The following is a 22,802-nucleotide window of genomic DNA, read 5'->3' on the forward strand; positions in this document are numbered from 1 at the left end:
CCACCTCTGGAACTTTTTTAAGATTGCACATTCATGGCTCAAGTAGATAACTGCCCATTGATGTTGCCAGAAAAAGATAGATTCGGAGTTATTTCAGGCTCGCTTATTTCTGTTTCAGCAGTGCCATTAATCTGAAAGCCTGTCAACAGGGAGATGTTCTAATTCATCAGGACCTTTTCCTCAGTTTTCTGAGCCACTCTGCTTCTTTTAATGAAAACATTTCCTTTGGCGATTTGCTTTTAGTTGCATGATGATGCATTGATGGATGAAGATGTGAATGACACATTAGGTTATAGGTAGTTGAGAGTCCTTAGTGGAGCATCTTCTGGGGAATGTGGGATATATGGCAGCTCTGATGGCAGGACAGCAGGGGAAATGGCAGACTACTACTCCGTCACATGCCTCAGCTCAGGATACTTCAGTGTTTCCAGATGTTTTTGCACATCTTTTTTCTCAATATGTTACTGACTGGACATTTCATCAGCTGGACACATGTTGAGATTCAGGCATTGTATTTCTATGTGGCCATAAACGGGAGTGGAATTGAAAACTCTTTCCAACAGATGTGAAATCCCAGCTGAGATTTAGAAATTAATTTATTATTAATATTGGTTACACATAAACTTTGACATGGGTAAGACCAAAAAGTAAAAAAAAATACTTTCAATCTCCCCCTGTAATTCAAGTATTGGTTCAAATGGGAGCAGTCTTCAGAGCCTGTCACACCAGTACTCTGATGTTTCGATGTGTGACGGCAAGTTGATGTGGAAGACCTCCAGCGTGTCAGATGGAGGAGTTTGAGGAGGGCTGCTGACCCCTGAGTCTCTGTCACGATTGGACTGGTTCGGCTCTCCTGCGGTGTCTTTTGCCTTAAGCTTCTGAACAGGAAGCGCAGGCGGTGATGGGGCCTCAGCCTTGGGTTTGATGTTTTTAAAGTGCTGCAGACGCACCACATCCTTACACTCTTGTGTACATGGCAGCAGTGCAGAGATGCCCTTTCGGAATTTGGAGCTCATGCTGAAGTAGATGAGCGGATTGTAGAAGCTGGCAGACTTGGCGAAGAGACGGGTGACGATGCTCGTTGTGCTTGGCACATGGAAGCCCCAGGCTGACCACATAGATACCACAGCATATGGCGACCAGGCCATGATGAAAGCTGTGCAGATTACAATGGAAATCTAGAGGGAAACATAAGGGAACAATTGTCAGGAGTGGCATTACATCAGAGGAGGTTTATTGCTGAGAGGGCACTTTAAAGTAGAGTTTTAAGAGTCTCATTTTACTTTTTTGCAACCATGTCTTTCGAATAGAAACCACAGAAATAACTTTTCTCTCCCAGTTGTATACCCTTGTGACGTCCCTCTCCACCTTCCTTTGACGGGCAGTGAGGAACCCGTCAGCTGACATGGCGTTAGTGCTTTTCACTGTGTTGATAATGGAGATGTAGGAGAAGAGCATGATCATCACGGGGATGAAGAAGCAGAAGATGAGGATGGAGATGATGTAGGACTTGTAGATGGTGGAGTAATTGGCTTTGGACCAGTCCACCTCACAAGTGCCATAACCTCGATCTAGCGAATCATAGAATAGATTATGGCTCATAATAAGGATTATGTTGCTTAATTCTTATTTGTTGAGTGTGTGTGTGGACAGACCTGTGTAGCTACCCCAGCCCAGCAGTGGAGCAACAGACCAAAACACTGCTCCAGTCCAAATAGAGATGAGTGCAACAGCAATAGTGTTTGTGCTGATACAGTGTGCTGTAAAAATATAGAAATAACAATAATACACTGAAGCATAATGTTTCCATATCTGCAAAACAGCTGGAGAACTGTGTGCTGTTATAAAGGTTAAATGTTATGAATTTGGGACAGAAAAAGTGAGAGGCACTTAAAGATCCAGCATTCTTGACTTGTTATGAATGTCAAGATTGTGACATTTATTGAACAATGAGGTCTTTTCTCATATTAACAGCCTTTGCAAACATCTTCGAATGAAAAGGACCTCTGTTGAAAAAACACAAAGTTATATTCAGGGGAAGGTCTGCTCTATTTCTGAGCAACGCTCAAATATTTTATATCACGATACCATACAGTAGGTGCAGTATAGTTTCCAAAACAGGACCGGCAATACTGTATATAATACATTTATTGCTATGGGTTACTGGCTGGATGAATAGTTATTGCTGCTTACTTGCACAAGCATACCTAAAGTTTTTACTGGACTAAATATATTTGTTTATTTTGCATTACTGTGTCTAGATTCATGTCAGGAGCAGTTTTCTGTAATGGCAGCTCAGAAAATCAATCCAGCTAATGATATCCTACATGCACCACCACAATTTAACCTCAAATGTAAAAAAAAAACAAACAAACAAAATAAAACAGGTTTATATTGCTCATGTTCACTAAAAAACCTTAAACACAGTAAAAACAATCACACTGACAACAGAGGCAGTTGCCCAACCCTGTTCCTGTGTAATTAAGACATTCTTCAGCATCAGTTACACCTGAAAATAGAAAATATGTCACCTTAAATTAACTTAATGACACGTTGGAGAAGTGTAAATATAATAGCTGGAGACAGGTTGCAGTCATTTCCACAGCTGAAGTCGTAATAAGGTTTCATTAGCACTGAAAAACACACTTTCAGTGACAGATACGATTGGCTGTAATGCAGGAAGGCAGAGATACTGATCTGAAGCTTTCTTTATGTTCTGTCACTTCAATTTAGGGAGGTTAGGTCTGACCTTTGTTTGGATGACATCCCTTGATGTATCTGGTGACGCTGATGACTGTCAAAGTGTTGATGCTTGCAAGGCCAAAGAGCAGTGTGAAGAAACCATCTACCTGGAAGGAGGTAGAGAGAGGGGTTGGTAAATTGTGCTTTAAAATGTCTTTAAAGTTGTCAGTGAAGCCTCAGGGTGTGTATCCATTTTCTGCCTAATTGTTCCAGACCCTTCTCTTTTTCGTTCATTTTGCTTTACACTTTATCTGATAGAGACGTTACAGATGAACAGTTCTTTCTGCCTTTTGGCCAATGTGCTCCAGACAGAGTGCACATCCTTTTTTTGATGCAGGCCGCAGGCTTTTTAAAAAAAAAAAAAAAAAAAAAGTTAGGTGTCTGAGTAATACATCAAACCATGAAGTGTTCTAGTATTCCACATCCATTGATAGAGAAGGCCATCTTTTAAGCACAGCTTTTCTTAAAGGGACTTATATCACTGGGCTTCAGACTGACTCCAACTGTGTGACACCCAGTCCCCTGCTGTGCCATTTCCAGGTGACATGGATCAGTTGAGGTCTCTCACTGATTACTTTCTTTATCTTCCTTAGTCCTAATCCTATTACTGTCGGTCATCACGTTTTTTCATGCTCACATTTGGCTGATTACTACACTGTCAATGTCTAGGCCGGTATGATTTTAATTTAGAACTGGTACATTGTACATTTGCTGTTTTCATATGACTTCAGGGCCATGTGCATGAAGGTAGTGGCTTCTTGGAGGTCTGTGATTTGATCCTCTCAGCTCATCTTGCAGTATCTGCCTCAGCTCACAAGAATATACATTGTGAATTCCATTTGACAGAACAAATATCACATCAGTAATAGATTAACTTGCTTTGCTTTGACAATCTCATATCTGTATTCCCCTTTGTTACATCAAAGGGTCCCATGAAGGTCTGTCATATTCAATAATGTCCTGTCCCATAGGGTTCAACACACAGGGCCCATCTTGCAACTGTTCGTGTCCCATCATGCACCATGCAGTAATCTCCTAATGCTTCTTGCATGCCTGTCTCCCTCACCTTTCTGTTCTTTCCCTCTGTTTCTGTCTCTTCTTACTTTTCCCTTATTTACCTCTGGCGTTCCTCCTCTCAGGGGAAGGTCAAATGACAGGGGTGCGCTACAATCCCAATATTTCTCCTTCACCTAAAAAGCTGATATTGAATATCTGGGAGCTGAGGTCATCTGTGTGGCTGCACTGAAGCCTATAAGAGCAGCAGACCTGTCTAACTCGGACTTCTAGTAGTAGTTAATGCGTCGAAGGCTGAAAGTGTTTGGGTTAGACCGGCTTGTTTTTGTATGATTCCTCAGAGAGTTCAGTCGCTGTGGCACCGCTAGCACAGCTTCTACCACAGCTGGCCTTGAGCAAGAAAAATATCCTGGATGAATTCCAAGCATGACAACTATTTCATTTCAAGCTTTGGCTTTGGGAGGAGGAAAACACAGAAATGTTGGAAATTACAAACAACTAATCTTTTTATATAAATGTCTTAATTTAGAACGATAAGAGCAACAAATGCCCCCCCCCCGCTGCTTGTATTTGTTCCCTGTTGTTGACAGGTACTATGCTGTTCAAATAGTTCACCCATTTCAAGGCCTCTACTGTGATAATCTTATTACAGATTTAACCTCCCGCCCACGTGGCTACTAGCATAATCTCATGCACATACACATACACGCTCACACAAATACCTACTTTACTGTAAGACTTCCACAGATTCTTTTAATGTACTTCATTAATTGGGATTGGGAGGACAACAGTTGCATATGCACGTTTTCCCTCTGCACAGTCATTGCTTTCAAAGAAATGCTCCTGGGATTTCACTAATTGTAGTCTAAATGTTATTTTTAATAAGAGCTGTCTTGGTGAGGCTTTTACCTGGCAGGTCCAGATCCAAGTGATCAAATATCCGTCATCCTTGAAGATGTTGAATATTTCTAGGATCCCTCTGGAGTAGCCAAATACTGAGATGCTGGCATCAGAGATGGCGAGACTTAAAGTGAGGAAGTCTGTTGGCTGAAATGACGACCGCTGTCTGTACAGGACAAACATCACTAAACTGTTTCCAAACCAGGACAACCATCCTACAGACAGAGAGACAAACAGTACATTCAGTTACTAGATGGGACAGCATTGACAGTACAGTACATCACAGTATAGCACAGACCTCTATAGTGTAGTACATATTGCAGTAGAGTTGAGTACAATGTGAAAATGAATAATAATGTAACAGAAACTAGAACAGTGGAGAGAGAAGAGAAGGATCAGAATTAAATCATTTTCTTTCTGTTATTTGATAATTGTGGCCAAAAGCCTTTGTTTTATAACTTAGTCTTGTGCTGCACAAAATCCCTCAACTGCATTCATAGAAATGGACCCACAGACAAACACTGTTACCAACTCAAACCAAATTGTCGGTGTCAGTGGTGGACTGGCCTTTGGAAACTTAAGAGACAACAGTTGTTTTGAGGTCTACTCTTAAATAACGTGTCACTCTTTCTTGCAATATTTGACCTAAAACAATTTCTTTCGGAGGTATATTTGTTTCAGTACAGAGTCATGGAAGACAGAACAGGTTTGAGTTTTTTGTTTTTGTTTTGTTTTGTCTTCAGTGATTGCTCCTGAAATTATATGTCAATGTTTGAGCTGTCACTGTGAAGTATACACAAAATATACAAAATGAAACACGGCAACCCTACATTTCAAGTTTTAGGAGTTTCCAGTGAGACGGTTGACTTACCCATCATTAACAAGTAGACGCCAATGATGATCTCTCCTTGTTCGGACAGAGGGGTGTCTGTCCGCAGAGTACTGAGGTTGTTATTCCTCCATGGAATATTCACTACCTTCAGAGGAAATCCCTTCAGCGTTATTTCCATGGCCTGAGTTTCGATGCCAAGGCATGAATCTCTACTGTTCTCTATAGCAGCTCTGCTTTCTTCTGCTTTTCGGACCAAACGCTGTGTTACACCGGCAGGGATGGCCAGTTAGTGCATTGTAAATCCAGCTTAGTCACTAATACCTCACCACTCACTGTCTAAGTGATTGCAGCTGTAATCCTATCTATGTCTTAACATTTAAGCAGATAGTTTTTGGGTAAAAATCCTAGCAAGGAGGGAAATGTCTGGTCAGCTGGTGCACTAATGGAAATATGTTTCATTAAGCTTAAATGAATTAAGGACATATTATGGCCCTCAGCAGAGACCAAACTTTCACCATTGCTTAACAATTTATCAAAATGCAGGTGCAAGTTTAGAAGAGTATGTCATGTTAATATGGTCATAAAAAACATTCTTTCAAATGACGTCAACACCTTTTAGAGCACAACGCAATTAGTTTTAGCTTAGACCTTAAAGGGTACTGAAGGTGCAGTTTGAACCAGCCTAGGTGCTTCTTTGTGTTTCCAGGATTTGTGCAAAAGCTAAATTAACAGGCTACAGCCGTCGCTTTTTTATTTACTGTACAGTTATGAGTCTTTTCATTTAACTCTCTCCACTAGCAATGTATGTTGAAATAGAGACCCTACAGACCAACACGGAGACACATCTTGTCACTTTATGTTGTCCGATTGTGGAAACAGTCCATGTGCTCTGGCAACAATTTACAGTCATTCAAATAACCCCTTTGTTTTTTGAACATAAATCCTACACCAGCGAGCATGAACTGGCACCTCCTCTCCAGAGACATGTTCTAGTTTTCACTAATCACTTCCATTTAGAAAGGGTCATGCAGGTGATGACTTTAGTCCTGCCAGTGTGACTGCACCTGGCTAAAACGTAAAGCATATTCTTCTTAATGTACACTAAAGCCAGAGGAATCATACTGTCTAATTACATCAGGGTGAGATAATGTGTGCACTGACAAGTCCACTGTGCTCTGACGTCATCATGACAGCATCTGGCACTGCTGGAGCATGTGGTACCCTCCAGTATGATTTATAGAGTTATAGTACGAAACAATGAAGGCATGCTAAGCCATAGCAGATTTTGGGGAACTGTGGGAACACATGTTGGTGCAATTTTACTGATTAAAACCCTTTTGTCCATTGTGAATTTACAGTTTTCCTTCCTTCACCTTTCTTCTCCTCGAAACACACCTACCCACATACCAAAGGGGTAACCTGAACCACCCCTTTGAGCCCATGTTTAGATCACAGAGTACACCTTGTTCCCCTCCTCCTCTGTGCACCACAGAGCCACTCTGCTGGCCCTCGGGATGTCAGGGGACAAACTGCTGCTGCAGCCAGATGCCTCTGTGCTTTTGGGTCCTTCTCATCAAACCTTTTCTTCCAGTCTCTCATAGCTGGTCCAGAGAGTCCGAGATGGAGCCGTGAGGAGAGTGGACCTCTGAATCCATTTAAGAGAAAACACTGAACACTCAGCTCCAGCCAGAGATGCCACACAGCACAGCTTCAGCTCTGCGGTGATCCGTGCGTGTGCAGCCCACAGTGACACAGATTATTTGATTTAGAAGCAAACTTGACAAAGCTCATGGCTGATAATGTCAGATGTTAATGTGCTATGCTGCCTGACAGGTTGTATTGTTTCTAATGTGACGTCATGGCATTGTTGTTAATATCATTTTAATGAATGCTGATCGCACCTACAGCAGTTAGGAGTGGCAGTGAAAGTGAGAAGATTAGCTCACCCAGCAGCAAGTGAGCGGCACTTTGCTGTGCTGTCAGTGCTGAGGACATCTGCTACTGAGATTACACTGTGGCTAAACTAGCAGGCCAAGGGCCAAGGAGGAATCTGCATTCAGTTGGTGGTAAGGTCAAGAGAACCAGTGTTAATCGGTATTAGGGCCAGGTCTTGTAATCAGTATGCAGTCACCTGAACACTGAATCTGTGTTGGGCCAAAATGAATCTGTATATATTTTTACATGTGAGGATTCCTGAAAAGACACACACTACGCTGTACAACGCCCAGGTGTTAGCACACAGCACATTGCAGCAAGACACCAAACTCAGCTTCACTGTTGCCTGTATGCTTTGAGAAGCTTGGCGATCACAGTGCAGCCACAGTAAACCACTGTATCATTAGACTTATGATGATTACTCTGTCTCTCCCTCCCCTTCTCTCTCTGTGAGGTTAAAAGCTCACAATTTTCCAAATGGAAAATCACAGACACAGATACTATTATGGAGGTGTGGGTTAAAAGCTACAAGCTGTCCAAGGGCAACAAAGCCTCTCTTCACAGAAGAAGTACACCAAGTCAAGAGACCAATACGGGTCTACAGACTTTCTCTCTCCCTGTCACTAAATAAGCGACACAGGGAGTGCTTGTATGAAGGCTCTACACTGTACGGAGATAAATGGCTTCCCTGTCATTTTTTCGGTCAATCCGTGCACGATTCTGCACAGAGTGTCGTCCAAAGCAACACACATTTCTATACATCCTTGTGCTTCACAACTGTTCAAAGATGTGAAATCTTGGCAAAGATTTGCCAGAATCTGGTCTTTTATATATGTTGTTTGTAAAAATGGAGAACAAGCTGTGCGGCTGCAGGCTTTCTTTGTCAAGCCACTGCCAGAGGACTGTTTTGCTGCAAGAAGAAAAACAGACCTGTGACAGTAATGTTAACAAGTATCTTAAATCTGCTCTGTGTCAGTGGACATATCAGATGATTTAGTGTAAACCAAAAGGAATAAGTAAAAACTGAAGAAACATAGTAGAGGGACATTTGGTTATTTTCAGAAACAGGACAGCTCATTTAAAGGAGCATCCAGCTGGCCTACAGGTGAAGAGGGCACATATCCAGTAAAACCCTATTAACCACATCTGCCTGCTCGCCTGACAGGTTCATACCTCCTCCTCCTCAAAGGGTTTGACAGTCATAGGGCAAATATCAGTGCACAGAAGTGAAGAATTCATTGTTATTCACCAGAGGACAGCTTTTGGTATTAATATGTGAGCTTGATACAACATATGAATTGGGCTGCAAGTAAGAATTCTATAGGAATCACAGGAACGGATTGATGGGGCAGCTGATTTGGACTTTTCTCCACAGTTTCATGGCACAGCTTGAGATTTGTGAAATACTCCTTGTAAGGCAAAGGTGTCCACAGTTCATGCAGTGACTTAACCACAAAGACTGGACTGTTTTTCATCTTTCTTCTTGCACCAAAACAGTCCTCTGCCCCGGCCTGACAAGGCAAACCTGCAGCCACAGAGATTGCTGTTGAAAATATAATCACTCTGCATGGTGTTACAGAGCTTTAATTTTGCTGTTTAGGTGAACTTTATGAAAGGAGCACTTTATACTACTGGTCTTATCTTTGGCTGTTATATTAAGGGGAAATTAGTCTGCTTTATTGTTAGAAGTATTTTTGGACAAAACTGCATAATAAACCTTCCAGGAAAATAATAGATAAATGGTTCAGTATGCATTTAAAAGCAAGTGAACACAGTCTCTCTGTTAGCTGATGTGGATTGGCTCAGGATTTGTGGTGCTGAACCACATGCAAACATTTGGCTTGGGAACAGGATCCAGTTTGCAGTTTCTCCTCCAGTCTGTTTGTTTAAACAGGTAACCTATGTAACTAGGGCTCATTTAGTGTTGAATGTACGCCTTCTCTGAAGGGGTTTTCACATTAGATGTGAATCAAGGGGATATTTTGCCAAAACACGGATGCGGAAATGTAAAATCCGCAAATAAAATTCTGCATCCTCTTGGGATATGCATGCAATAGGATGGATATTTTTCAGAGGAAAACTGAAGCACACACTCAAACCTCCAGAGATTTTCAAGGGTCTTTTTCTGCCTGGCCAGCTCTTTATCTGACAGACTGTGGCTTCTTCTTCCATGCTGTCTTACCTGGAGTTGCTGGCACCCCTGAGCACTGTGGAGAGATTTTAGATAGTTCTTTGCATCAGCTTCTTTGTCTGAGTGAAATGTTTGTGCTCAGACCCTGGATACTCTCCTCAAGAGAGGAGGAGATTAGTGACCCAGCTTCTCTGAGGAGCCGCAGCTGCAGGAGCCTTACACTCACCCTTACAATACTGCAGATCTCTTTGTGTATGTGTATGTGTATGTGTATATATATATATATATATATATATATGGGTATATATTCAAAGAGGAGCCCACTGGTGCAAATGAGCTTGAAGCTGTCAGTCAGGATTAAAGTTACATCAAACAAACATTTAAAATCTCCTAAAAACATGTGACCCTGCTAACAGGACAGATGTTCTTAACTGTCCTGAAACCCCATCAGGGTCAGTGTGTTGACCCGTGTGTGACAGAAGGTTCAGGGGCCACACCATTATCCCCCGCCTCAGTAAAAACTTGTTATCCTTAAAGATGACACAGTTCTCACACCTGCTGACCCATGACACATGCCTGCTTGGGCCTAATTAAGAAGGAATAATGAACAAAGGGAAATACTCCTTGACACAATTAGGTTGTTACTCAAGATCATCACTTTAGGTGGTTTAGGTGTATAGATTAACTGGGATCATTTTCTTTTTTTTTTGAGAATTACTTGATACGTACTACAATAATGTCTGTCGCCTATTAGCTCATCTTAGCATAAAAACAGCTTGACTCTGTTTTCATATAAGCAGACAAGATAACACAGGAAGTGACTGTGCATAGCCAAAATGTATTTCCCAATTTCCAGTCTGTATGCTAAGCTAAGATAGTTTCATATTTACACTACAGACACAAAAAGTGGTATTAATCTTCACATGTAATTCTGAACATGGAAGCAAATTAACAACGGCTGCTGGTTCAAAGCCCCATACCAGCAGGATTAAATCTGGGTTCAGCAAGTGTAACAGCAGTGTTCCAGTGGAGCTGCTCAGTGACCAGCAGGTCAGACTGTGGTTGTACTGAGGGTGTGTAACTGTGTTTAATGTGATCAGGACATTCCCAAATTATCGGATTATTCTTTTAGACTGCTCAGGGTCCCTTATCAAAATATTTGACATGCTCTTTACAAATCAATGATGTGTTGCATCATGGAAAACCCAATTTTACCTTCTGTGTTATTGACTGTGAGGAAATTAGGTCATTGCAGTGACAGAAGTAGATATTAGAGGAATACAGAGCAGTTTAAAACAATTTAGAAATGATCACAAAAAAAGATGTACAGAATTCATGAAAGTATGTGTAGTCTAACCTGGACCAGCCTACATTTCATAACATTTACAAAAAAATCCAGCACTAGTTATTCACATTGTAATTGTAATTATGGAATATTATACAGTACAGTATGTAGGCTGTGGTGTTTTATTCACATGTAAGCTGAAATGTAAAGGTGCATTGTTACTTCTTGTTATTACCAGATGACATTTTATTTGTCTAATGTACAGAAATATGTACGAGTCAGGTGCATGTAGGCAGGTGGTAAATGAGTACAGAAGGCCACACTTCAGATGGAGCGAAACAAGTTCTTAAAGGTCTTTTGAGTTACTTTCTCTTGTTCATTTCCATATGTAAAGCTTCAACCTTCTGAATCCTGGTCTTACTTAAAAGGAAAGGTTTTCCTGACCACCTGGACAACATACCAGACTGTCCATATATAGTGACTCAGTTAAACATTCAACGCCCAGCTGTAGAACACCTGGCAAGACTGGGCTTCCACTTAAATTACCAGTCACATAAAGTCTTATATTAACAGTGTTTGTCCCTGATAGAGCAGTTTAGTCAGTAAATAATTTAGATATTGTTCTTACCTCCCCTCTCTCGTTACAAAAGTAACAAAGCATAGAATCGAAGCCGTCATAAATCAGAGTGCTGAAATATGAGTGATGAAGGATATAATAAATTTAGACATCCCTCGGGGAGCCCAATCTGTTGTACCCCATAAATAATGCCTCCTTCTGTCACTTCAGCCCAGGTATTAAACTCATGACAGTTAGTAACTTAATCTCTTCCTCTCTCCCAGCATGGCACACATTGAACGCATGCTAGCAGCACATTGACAAACACAGCAGTTTGGTTGAAATTGGAGCCAAGGAGCTGCAGCAGTTTCTTAAAGGAGCAATAACGGATTTTTGGCCACTTGACAGCAAACAGTTGCTTGTTAATACGTCCAGCTGTTACTAACAAACATTATAATCAAGCAGTAATGTGTCTGGACACCTTGGCAAATGTGTGCCTAATATTCACCCTCCCGAGGGAAACCTCTAGCTCTTTTGCTTAATGTGCCACGGTGTTTACCAGCTGCATGCTTGCTGTGTCTGTGCCTTCAGTACTGAGAAGGTAACGTATAGTGAGTATTTGAGCTTTTTCCTGCTGCATCCGACCACAACGCTGTGAGAGTAGTGTAGGTGGACTGATCAATAATATTTTGGGGCCGGACTGCTAAAAAAAAAAAAGAGCTCAATAAAGTTAAATGCAGATTCAGGTCACAATTCACTGTAAGCAACCCCGTCACATAGTTCCAATGTTTATAATAATGTGAATATGCTCATGCTCACAGCAAACAGACACACATGACACATCTGTTGTGCTTTTATATGCTGTGGCAACAATCTCTGGGGCTTTGTTGCAGTACGATGCCAGTTATCATTAGTTCCACTTGGCACATTTCAGTGGTTCATTCATGGTTAAATTATACGGTGATTTACACAGGATGCTGCAGTGGTGCAAATTAAACTTTATAACCCGTGGTGCCGTGCTACCCTATGATACATCAAAATCACCATCTAAAACATCTAATAATCACTGCAGTTATCATTTACTTACTCTGGGTTTCTTTCTGCTCCATATAACATGGCTTCTCAGTTGGCATCAACTTGAAAGTCATTTCCAGACCCAGCTCTTCCTGTGTCTGAGCCCACCTATATTTCTCCTCAGTAACATCTACAGTATGTTTAAGGTCAGGTTTCTTCATGACTTATCCAGTGCAGCAAAGTTCAGGAGTTTCAGGGAGTTGCATGAAAGTTCATGTGTTATATTTCCAAAACATTATCGCCAGTGACCTCATTCTCCATCACCCCCTGCCCCCCAAGCAGAGGCTCTATGCTGTAAATAAAGTGACATCTGTTTTACAGGTCACATGACAGAGGTCAAGGTCTGCTCCTTGACCAAGCGCTCCTGGACAACATGTAAACATTCAAGGCCCAGATTTAAGGACAGAGCCGGATCCAATATGTTTTTTATGGCAGTCAGTCCCGGCAATATAAACACAGAGTTATAGTGTTCTTCAAATCGATGTTGCCAGAAATTTGATATGATGACAGAGTCATGGATTGGATCTTTTTGAACACTTCAAGTTACCCCACAGAGCTACAAAGTGACACAGGTTACCATAAAGTAAAGATCTACAAAATGCCACAGAAAACGTGATGAGTGTGTGTTGTGAGTAGTGCTGTGAGACAGTGTGAGACGCTGTAGGACACAGAGAGATGAAAGGGCTCCAGGCCTGTTCCTGGGCTTATGGCCAAGACAGTCTGCTTTGAAACATCCTGCTGAAACTAAAACTCTCTGTCGGCTCATTTCACCAGGATTTCTTTGATAGAGTTTGATGTGCTTGTTACACTACTCATGATAAACAGGTATATGACATTTACCAGTGACCACAATCAAATTGACTTCCATCATGAAGGATACACTGTGTAAAATGTTTGAGTTTCTTTGACTTTTTGACTCGTCAGATTTGCTGAAGTTTGTTTAATGGGACTGAATTCACATTACACGTCACATTTCACCTCTGTAAATAAGCTGCCTTCGCATGTTTTATTCGCTGAAGGAGGCTAGCAGTCTGCATGCCAACATGTTCAGATCTGCAAATCTGTGATTCTGTAAACTGCTTCAGTTCTTTCTGGTGCATTACAAATGCCAAAGCAGGAATGTGTGTTCTGTTTGACTCTTTCAATACCTGCCAAAACAAATTATACTCAAAAGGCCCACATTTAATTGCTTTGATCCTTGCACATACCTATTTCACCACAAACAAAAGACTGTTTGGATAAGAGAGGAGTGTGTGTTTTGTGGTCCTGATTTTTAATATTCATAAAAGATCACATTTGCTGTGTTGGTTGGTTAATCCGCTGCCTTTGTCCTGTCTGTATACATGCATAGTACTGACTTGGTGAACTCTTGACTTTTCATGAAGGATTGCCATGAAATGTAACTAGCAACTGACTTTTCAGTTCACACTATCATTGGGTCAGAACTTCAGTTTGTCCACTACTTTGTTTACATCCTCATAGAGCTGAACTATTCGATTTGTTTTAGTGGTAGTTTAGGACTGATCACTGCCTCAATATCTAGTCAGATACCTTCAGTCACCCAATCTGGCCTTCTAGTCCTCTAAGGAGACATAGCTGTAAAATGGTAATAATTAAGAGCTGTGTGTGTTCATTGCTGCTCTAATTCCTCATCACTCTACATCTGACAACGATAATAGATTGTCATCATCTATAATATATAATATAATTATCATTAGACTGTTTCTTTCTTCTTTAAACATTAGACTTAATCCTGCACTCTAAAGTCTGTGTTCTCACAAGTAGGGTGAGATGTGAGTGGGTTGGTTGTCTCACTGTGGTCAGAGGTGGAACTGAACCACCACACTTGTCTTCACATGAAAGACTCGAGGGGAAGGGTCACAAAAGGAGATAAAAATATGAAGAAAAGGGGAGTGGGAAAGGTGGTGTGACAGATAGACACAGCATTATTATTGTGAAAATGCTTGTTCCTTTCTCCACTTTCACTTTTCATCAAGTGTTTTGGCTGCACATAAGCTGAAGGAATGCACCGCAGGGCAGCCTGCAACTCACCCTGACACTGCACCGTCCCCCTCAGCATAGTCTCTTCACCCTTCACAGCATCAAACCCACGTCTCGACATGTCCACCTCAGTCCAAATTCTATATATGTATCCTTAGCATCACCTGAAGATGCTATTTGTCCACTTAAAGGACTGAGTTAGATGCATGTAGTCTCATTTAGCTTTTTCATAGAGACTAGCCAGTGTAGAGGGCTATCCAGATGTGAAACTAAAAACAGACCTTTATAGAGATGTGTTGTCAAGCTGCACTGACTCTTCTACACTTACACAGTTTCTATGAAGTCTTGGCTCCTGATCACTGCACAGGGGTTACTGAGATAAATGGCTTTGCAGGTCATGTGCAGACATGACGGAGTTTGCTCCCCTCTGTCCACCAATGTCTTTTACGGCTTTGTGGCTGCAGGCAGCTGTAGGAGATAAAATAGATTAGCTTAACTTGGCTCACTCTAAGGCATGCAGATGCAAGATAGGTCTGCTCTGACAGATTAAACAAAAAACAAACAGTTCTTCAACATCCACAATGGACTCAAACAATCCACTCGCTCTGTTGGTCAGTCATCTACACACATTCAAAAACCTAACCATGTTTTTTCACAGGCTGTTTCTATTCTACACCTTGTAAAAAAGGTGCAGCACACCAAATTAGATAGTGAGACTGTAAGAGCAGCTATTACTAACCTTACCACAGACAGAGGGTTACTGTAAACTCTTCCCATGAATACAAATCTACAGCAAAAACAAACACCTCCCCGTGGCCCCTGAAGACTTGGACAATTGTTCTTTTTGTTCTCCTATTTAATATAGCCTATCTAATATATCATTTAGATTTAAAATTAGATAGCATTGTCCAATAAGCACTTAGTAAAATCATAAAACAAAGAAATTCTGCTGACTTCATCTGAAATATAACGTCCATGATTTTAGATTTTAGAGTGCAAACAACAGCTAAAACAAACTGTTTGAAGTTTGGGAAATGAGAAGATTGAAACCACTCTGATTAGACCATTTACTGTAATTCAGCTTGGCTTAAGTAAAAAAAATGTCATGTAAAAATAACAACAGCTTTTATTGAGGGTCATGTGCTGGTTGGAAACTGGCAACTAGTCCTGATCAAAACTGATTCTGCCAACCTTCATATAATCACAGTGTAGTTTCTACACTCCAGATTTTGTATGGTTTAAACGAATCATGTATAATGAACAGAACCTGGCTGGTTGCGTTTCACTTTCTCTAGTTTTTATGCTAAGCCTAGCTAACCAGCTGTTGAGAAGTAGCCTCATATTTACCATGCAGACATGAGGGTGGTATTGATCTTTACCCCTGGTTAGGAAAGTGCATGGGTGCATTTTGTAAACATTTAAAATATTTTTTCAAACTATTCTTTAGGCCATTTTAAAGTGTAAACTTCAGGAGATCTAGCTCAACAGTTTCCTAAATATTAAGGCTGATCTCTGTAAAGAGACAAACGGATGTTTGTCTTTTTCACATCTGTATATACATGTACGTATCTATATACCAACGTCTTTATTCTGCTGTCACACACCCACCAACACACATACCAAAAATAAACGAGTAAGAAAAATAACTTTGCTCATAAAAGACTGAATTGCCAATGGATATGAGATTAGACTTTACTGCTAGCCTCCCAGGAGAGAGAAAGATAACACTCCTGTGGTAAATGGAGTTATGTTTTGGGTGTGCTGGCTGGTGGAACAGTAGCAGCCAGTTGGACAGAACTCAGCCCTGAAGGCTTTTCACTGTGTAAGCTCTGAACCACATCTTTAAACCAAGGGTGATAAACGGGCCAAGTCTCAGAATTTGAAGGAAATCCGTTTCCAAGGGCTAAACAATTTACAATCGGGCTCTTCTTAAAAACACTTTCACTCAGGGCAACTCTCCAACACGGTACTACACATAGTCAGTGCAATGATTTATATTCTTTTAGTGTTTAATGTCTGGTTTATAATTATCTCCACATACTCAAAGAATAATCTCTGCTAAAAGGAAGACATGCGTTTACTGTAAGAGACTCTTCCATTCACATGGTGTTTTCATACTGGGCCACTTGAAGAAACACTCACAGACTGTTTGCACAGTCAGTCAGAGGTCCTCACTGTGTTGACTATTATTCTACTCTCTACAGGGTGGGCTATTTCATTGGAGGTATCAAATGATCACCTATTCTGTTTTCTCTTGAGTGGATGTAGTGCCCAAAGCATCAATGAGCCAGTGTGGAGGTGCAGGCCTCTGACGCGCAACCGAAAAAAGGAAGCTGTCAATCATTTGCAAGGGTTAAGCCACCTCAATAAATCTCCGTCAACTGTCAGCTGGAAAATTTACAGCACATCATGTACACATGATCATTTCTTTCCACTGTAATTACAGGATATTTTCAAAAGAAATTACTTATAAGAATGTTGATATGAGGTAATTACCTAAATTTACAACCTGTAAGCGTTTATTTTAAACGAAAACAAGTAAATTGAAAGGTGGGAGTATAACATGACTAAATAGTCTCTTATAAAGACCGTTTGTTTACAGTGCAGAATGCTCTCAGTGTAGAATAGAAACAGAAAAAAAAAAAAAAAGACTAACCCCTAACACTCTCCATTCCTGTCTGGCATGATGAAAGAAGCTCTTCAGTCGTGGCAAGTTAAAAAACACACTCCATCCAACATCTCTCCCCTGAGGGAAAGAGAGTAGTCCTAGGTGTGGTTGTAGTTCTGGGAGTGAGTGTTTTGCATGTTGAGCTATTTTTTTTCAAGTTATAATGACAAGAAATGTCATTATAACTTCAAGTAGACTTCAAATTAAACTCAGGGAACATGCTTGAAAAACTTATTAACTACAGAAAATGTTTGTCTTTGAACATCTGCAGGCACAGATGAAGCAGCTGCAGGGCCACAGAAACCTCAGGCAACTCCATGCTGGCTGACCATATGAAGGCCCTTTGGGACAGAGGTGGGATTTAAGTTACATTTTTTAAGTGCATTGAATTAAAGACCTATGACTGACCACAAACATTTTCTAAGCTTGAATGAACCATGCCAAAACCGCTGGTGACCGCAGCGTGTGTGGCCTTGTTATTAAGATGGTGGCTGCTTACTGGGGTCTTGACCACAGAGCTAGATAATGTAACGTCACTTATCAATGATGTGACCTTCTCTCCAAAGCACCTACTTTTTATGTTCGTAAAGACACCGCAGCACCAAACTGCATTCCACAAGTCTGTGGTTACTGCACAAAAACTTGCAGCTTGAAGCCACAGGAAATACTCATTGGATTGGGCAAAAACAGAACTGCAGCACCATCTACCTACAAGAGTGCCGGTTATAATTGAACTTTTGAACCTTGAGTATTTCCAAATCTTTTACAGGAATATTTTAAGGCACTTTTTATTGTTTAGGAACTGATTTTTTTTCTTAATGGAAAGAAAAACAAAAAAACAAAAATCAAACGTACCCCTGGGCTCTTGCAGTGTTTGTTTTATTAGATACCTCAAAACAAGACAGTAAAACTGGTCACCAATCAAAAAATAAACCTGGAGAAACTTAATAAATGTATTTATTAATATATGAGGAAAGTTAGAAATCATGATTCTGCTCAATAAAATACTTTTCAACTAAGTGCTTAATTTTTGGAGAATGAATATGAATTCATACAATAATTCATTCATACTTTGAAAGACATATCTATAAGTTCTAAGTGCAAATTGTAACACTTTCTTATAATTCCAAAGCACCAATGTGACAGATTTTTTTCCCAATGATCTTTGCTCTTGCATTAATACAGAATACAGAAAGCACTTGGTGATCAGTACTTTCAATATATCAATAAATCAGGTAGACAATGGAAGTGTAAAAGACTAGGTCAGGATTTACAGAAACCTGCTGTCTATGCAAGAGAGAAAACACTTGCAACTTTGCAGGACATTCTTAATAAATAATGCAGTGTTTTAGAAGTATAATAATACACTAAAGAAACTCATAAGAATCCTATTAATGAAGCCTTTCCATAAAACAGGAAATATACCCACAATACTTCCAAGTGTCATAATATTTATTCATTATTCCTGTTTAGCTTTACCAACCTACAAAAGGTTTCTTCCAGGTTTTTGTTTTACATAATGCTAATGACATCTTGTACCTCTTGTAAAACACAGGAAACTTCTATTTTATTTTCTGTTTCAGTCCAGTTCTTTAAAAATGGAAATGCACCTTCAAAAAGCTGTTGTGTCGCCATAATCTTTGTTCCATTTGGTATACACGTTGAGAGTGGCTGGGCTAACACTGGGCTTAATGCGCTTCAGGGAATCCTCGAAGTCTTTCATCTTGATGTTACGCATCTGTGAATGTGCACAGAAAGTGTAACTGTACAGAGAAGTACTTTTACATAGTAGTAAATGGAGATAACATATATTTCTGTAGCTTTGTGACTACTTTCACAGCATCTCACCTCATTCACAGCCATACTCCGGACCTGGTCTGGTCCTAATTCTATAAGAGAGATTTTGCATCACAGTCAAGCAGACCAAGCCCATTACTGAAACCAGCGTATGAGTATGTGTTTGGCATAATGATGTGACAAACTGGTCTAACCTCGAATTGGCCCGAGTGCAGCATCCTTGGCCAATGATGTGAGATCACTCCCTGAATATCCTGCAGTTGCTCTGTAACATTATATATCCAGGATTAATATAGGTTCAAATGAAAATACTTCTATAGCAGTTGTATGGCTAATGACTATGAAACTCACTTTGCAAGATAGGACAGCTCACTTTTGCTCAGTGGATTCCCATGCTTTCCCAAAAGATTTTTCAGTAGTGTGAATCTTGTCTGGAGGAACAAGAGTTTTATACTATCACTTAATTATATAAAAAAAAAAATTGCACATTTTCTATTTTAAAGCTAACAACAGACCACCAAAATGTATGAAATGGGACAGATTTTTAACAGTGAATACCTTTTCGTCTGGCAATGTCACATAAACCCTTTTGGCAAATCGCCTGTAATGTAAATATAAAAGAAAAACAGTGGGTGACAACTGTATTACTGTATTATGTGCAAGTATGATTGTAAAAAACCCCCCCCCAAAAAACAAAAACCTTAGGACAGCTTCATCCAGTTCCTGAGGTCTGTTTGTCGCTCCCATTACAAGCACCCTGTCATCCCCTCCTGACTGCACCTGAAACCAATAAGGCGTGTTAACAACACTAGTGCACGATCTGGGTTCATGACCCAATTTCAGAGGCTTCTCCAGCTCTTACCCCATCAAACTCAACGAGGAACTCGGTTTTTAAACGACGAGAGGCATCGTGCTCTCCCTCCCTCCTCTCGCAAAGCAAGCTGTCCACTTCATCTGAGTGTCAAATAAAAAGACAATCAGAGATTTATTTCACAATTGAGATTTGTGGGATAAAAATAGGTGTTTAAGGCATAACTATTTAATACAAACCAATGAAGATGACAGAAGGTTGCAATTCTCTGGCTACTGCAAACAGAGCTCGTACAAGCTTCTCGCCTTCTCCCACCTGTGAAGGAGTTGCCCAGAAATGTTTAAAAAAAAAAAAAAAAGGAAAAACTTCACATTTAAGTGTGGAGTTACTGAACTGAAGTGTTGTCTTACATATTTAGACGTCAAACTGGCAGCACTTATGTTGAAAAAAGTGGCATTTGACTCCGCTGCAACTGCTTTGGCCTTGTATGAGGAAATAAAGTGTGAGATTCATCTGATAATACTGGGGCGCTAACAGCAGCTACATACAAATGGAGATGCACAGTTATATCTGAGTGAATTAGTTTATTGCGTTAGAAAAAACATTTAACCTACCAGCATGGTTTTCCCATTTCCAGGAGGGCCAAATAAAAGCAAGCCACGTGCTGGAGCTCTCAGGCCAGTGAACAGCTGAATGTCAAAATGTAGAAAAGCATTATGGTATATGTGTACTGGAAAAAGCATAAATATGACCAGCTGTGACTGTGTTTATAAGTGTTAACCTCTGGTCTTAGGGCAGGAAGGATGACAATCTCTTGGAGTGCTTGCTTGGCCAGATCCTGTCCTGCAATGTCTTCAAAGGACACAGATGCCCCACTGCAATGGACAGAACATGCCACTTTAAAATTGTATGTCAGTGACAAGGAAAATGTACAATAGTAATTCTAAATACCTGTCAACAATTTCATTCAGAATCAAGTTTGCCAGTTTGCTGTCCACATTTTTGAAGTTCTTCATTTCTCTCTTTGGTGGCTGCTTCACTGCTGCAGGTTTTCCATTTTGAGCTTTTCCCACCCGTGGTGTCACCTAGGTGGGAACAAACATACCCAGAAAGAATTACATACTCTGTCAGAAGTACGCATCTTAAAATCTGAAGATTCTCAGTCGTCCAGGTGAAGTTATTTAGAAGCTGAGTCAAGGCAACTGGACTTCTAGTTTTTACTTCAAAACATTTCACCGCAATGTAGCAGGTGTTTCAGAGAGGCTTAGAAGGATCTTTGGGAAACATCACATACCAGTTCACTTCAAACCCACCAACACACTGGGACAGAGACTGGTTTTCCCTAAAGACCAGACACCAAAACAAAAGAGGAGCAATGCAGTAACATGTCCTGCAGGGGGGGGGGGCAGACTTGACACCCAGTTTTTGGATCAGAGGGGTCAAGAGTCGACCATTGTGTACTATTATGACCCTCAATTCTGCTCTCTTCCACGGTTCACCTTAACAAGCCTATTCAGGCTAAGGGGTGGAGTGAAACCAACCTGAAAGATAAGTCTGAGTTTCCTAGCAGCTTTTCCTTAGACCGAAGAAGACACTCGGATTAGTGGTGAAACGTTTCCACCTAAAAACTCGTCCAGTTACCTTAACCCAGCTTCTGGGGCATCTTAAATTCACATACATCTGGACATATAATTAAAAAAAAAAAAAAAAAAAAAAAAAATCACCTTTGGGTCAGTGGATCTCAATGCAGTTCTGAAAGAAGCTGAGGGCCTGATGTTAGAGGAGACACCACGTACTGCAGGCTGGCTCTTAGGAACAGGTCTTGGTTGTGGGGGGACACGTTGGGAGATCTTCTGGGGATCACTACTCCTTTTAGATGCCAGTGTTGCCTCTGTGACCAAGAACAGCACTTATCCTCAGCATCGATGTTCTGCTTAAAACCAGATGCAGAAACTAGACTCTAGGACAACAGGTGACCCGAGCTGTCACTCACCTAAAAGGGCGAGCCTGTCTCTTGCCATGGTGAGATTGTGGACCATTTTATTCTGAAGTCTCTTTGCTCGCTCATCCTGATCGCCTGCTAACAAAACACTGAGCATCAGGCCAAAGAGCTAAAACACAGCATGTACAAATGGTTGTTGGTTGGCATATTACCCTTTCCCGTGATCTCTACTGCAATACCCCTCTCAAGTTCAGCAATGCCCCTCTTGTACCACTGCACAGCCTCCTCCTTCTCCCCTGTCAATCAGAGAGGAGGTGCTGTTTATTGCTAACATCAGCTAACATCAGCTAACACCTCACAGCACAAAACCAACCTGTGTCGTCTTCGTCGATCCTTAATGCCTTCGATATACACTCAAACGCCTGCTTGTGGTAGTTTTTAATAACTTCAGCGCTGTCTTTGCTTTTGGTGGCGTTTATTTTGGCCGACATTACTCTCACGTCGACGTTGCTGTCTCCTTGTAACTCCGAGTTAGCCACTTGTGAAAGAGGATACGGTGAAGTTTAGCTTTTGAAAAGCATTTCTAACAGGCTCAATCCGCAATCTGTGATTCATAAAACAATCCTTTAGCCACATATATCACAAGAAAACGGATAGCTCGTCGCTACCCAAACATTTCCACACGCTAGCTTCCGCTTTCTCGTGTATAAGCTTGTTAGCAGTCCCCGCCCTCCTGTTCCGTTCCTGTGCTAAAAACAAAGAAGATGATTTCCGGTTGAGTGTTCAGAATAAAGTCGTCCGCCATAATAAACTACACATTGTACACTTTATCTTTCAGTACATGTTATGCCACAATTCATTTTAAGGGCCTGTCGTAAAATGTATTCTTACTAAAAGCACTGAGGGCTAAGTGTTAGTAAGGTGTTATTACAGGTCCAAATATCTGATTAGAATAGGTTGTATTTTATAGAACAGCACTAAACATGAGCTGCATGCTTTTATTCTGGAGGTAAAATTTCTAAACTGAATGGTTAGAATAGGGTATTCCTCCTGGGATTATACATTGTTGGTGTTTAGACTGAGCAGACCTGGCACTCACATGAACTGGGGCTAC

General features: G+C 40.8%; 2 protein-coding genes across 3 annotated transcripts; both read right to left on the bottom strand.

Moving 5' to 3' along the window:
• Positions 1–710: 710 nt before the first annotated feature.
• Positions 711–5,666, bottom strand: LOC113132090 (opsin-5-like). The gene is made up of 6 exons (XM_026309911.1): positions 5,528–5,666; positions 4,666–4,871; positions 2,750–2,849; positions 1,656–1,760; positions 1,348–1,571; positions 711–1,178 (listed from the first exon to the last, which is right to left on the bottom strand). The coding sequence occupies exons 1-6, from the start codon at positions 5,664–5,666 to the stop codon at positions 711–713; spliced, it is 1,242 nt and encodes a 413-aa protein (XP_026165696.1).
• A 12,411-nt stretch (positions 5,667–18,077) lies between these two features.
• On the bottom strand, positions 18,078–22,440 carry spast (spastin). Of its 2 annotated transcripts, none has more exons than XM_026310118.2 (16): positions 22,062–22,440; positions 21,901–21,984; positions 21,740–21,823; positions 21,471–21,637; positions 20,698–20,831; positions 20,528–20,621; positions 20,361–20,435; positions 20,157–20,228; positions 19,986–20,061; positions 19,798–19,889; positions 19,636–19,715; positions 19,494–19,536; positions 19,287–19,366; positions 19,130–19,200; positions 18,987–19,027; positions 18,078–18,876 (listed from the first exon to the last, which is right to left on the bottom strand). In XM_026310118.2, the coding sequence occupies exons 1-16, from the start codon at positions 22,177–22,179 to the stop codon at positions 18,751–18,753; spliced, it is 1,437 nt and encodes a 478-aa protein (XP_026165903.1). In that variant the 5' UTR covers positions 22,180–22,440; the 3' UTR covers positions 18,078–18,750. The 2 variants fall into 2 exon arrangements, with proteins under 2 accessions (XP_026165903.1, XP_026165901.1); XM_026310116.2 differs by having other exon boundaries at positions 21,740–21,826.
• Between the last annotated feature and the right edge of the window lie 362 nt (positions 22,441–22,802).

Source organism: Mastacembelus armatus, chromosome 15 (assembly GCF_900324485.2).
Source record: "Mastacembelus armatus chromosome 15, fMasArm1.2, whole genome shotgun sequence".
In the NCBI taxonomy this organism is placed as follows: domain Eukaryota; kingdom Metazoa; phylum Chordata; class Actinopteri; order Synbranchiformes; family Mastacembelidae; genus Mastacembelus; species Mastacembelus armatus.

Coding starts and splice junctions, on each gene's coding strand:
- spast (XM_026310116.2), bottom strand. CDS start 22,179: ATGTCGGCCAAAATAAACGCCACCAAAAGCAAAGACAGCGCTGAAGTT. Junction 21,827..21,900: donor AGTAGAGATCACGGGAAAGG/GTAATATGCCAA, acceptor GTGTTTTGTTAG/CAGGCGATCAGGATGAGCGA. Junction 20,436..20,527: donor TTCCTGCCCTAAGACCAGAG/GTTAACACTTAT, acceptor TTTGACATTCAG/CTGTTCACTGGCCTGAGAGC.
- LOC113132090 (XM_026309911.1), bottom strand. CDS start 5,666: ATGGAAATAACGCTGAAGGGATTTCCTCTGAAGGTAGTGAATATTCCA. Junction 2,850..4,665: donor CTTGGATCTGGACCTGCCAG/GTAAAAGCCTCA, acceptor ACCTCCTTCCAG/GTAGATGGTTTCTTCACACT. Junction 1,179..1,347: donor TGGAGAGGGACGTCACAAGG/GTATACAACTGG, acceptor GTTTCCCTCTAG/ATTTCCATTGTAATCTGCAC.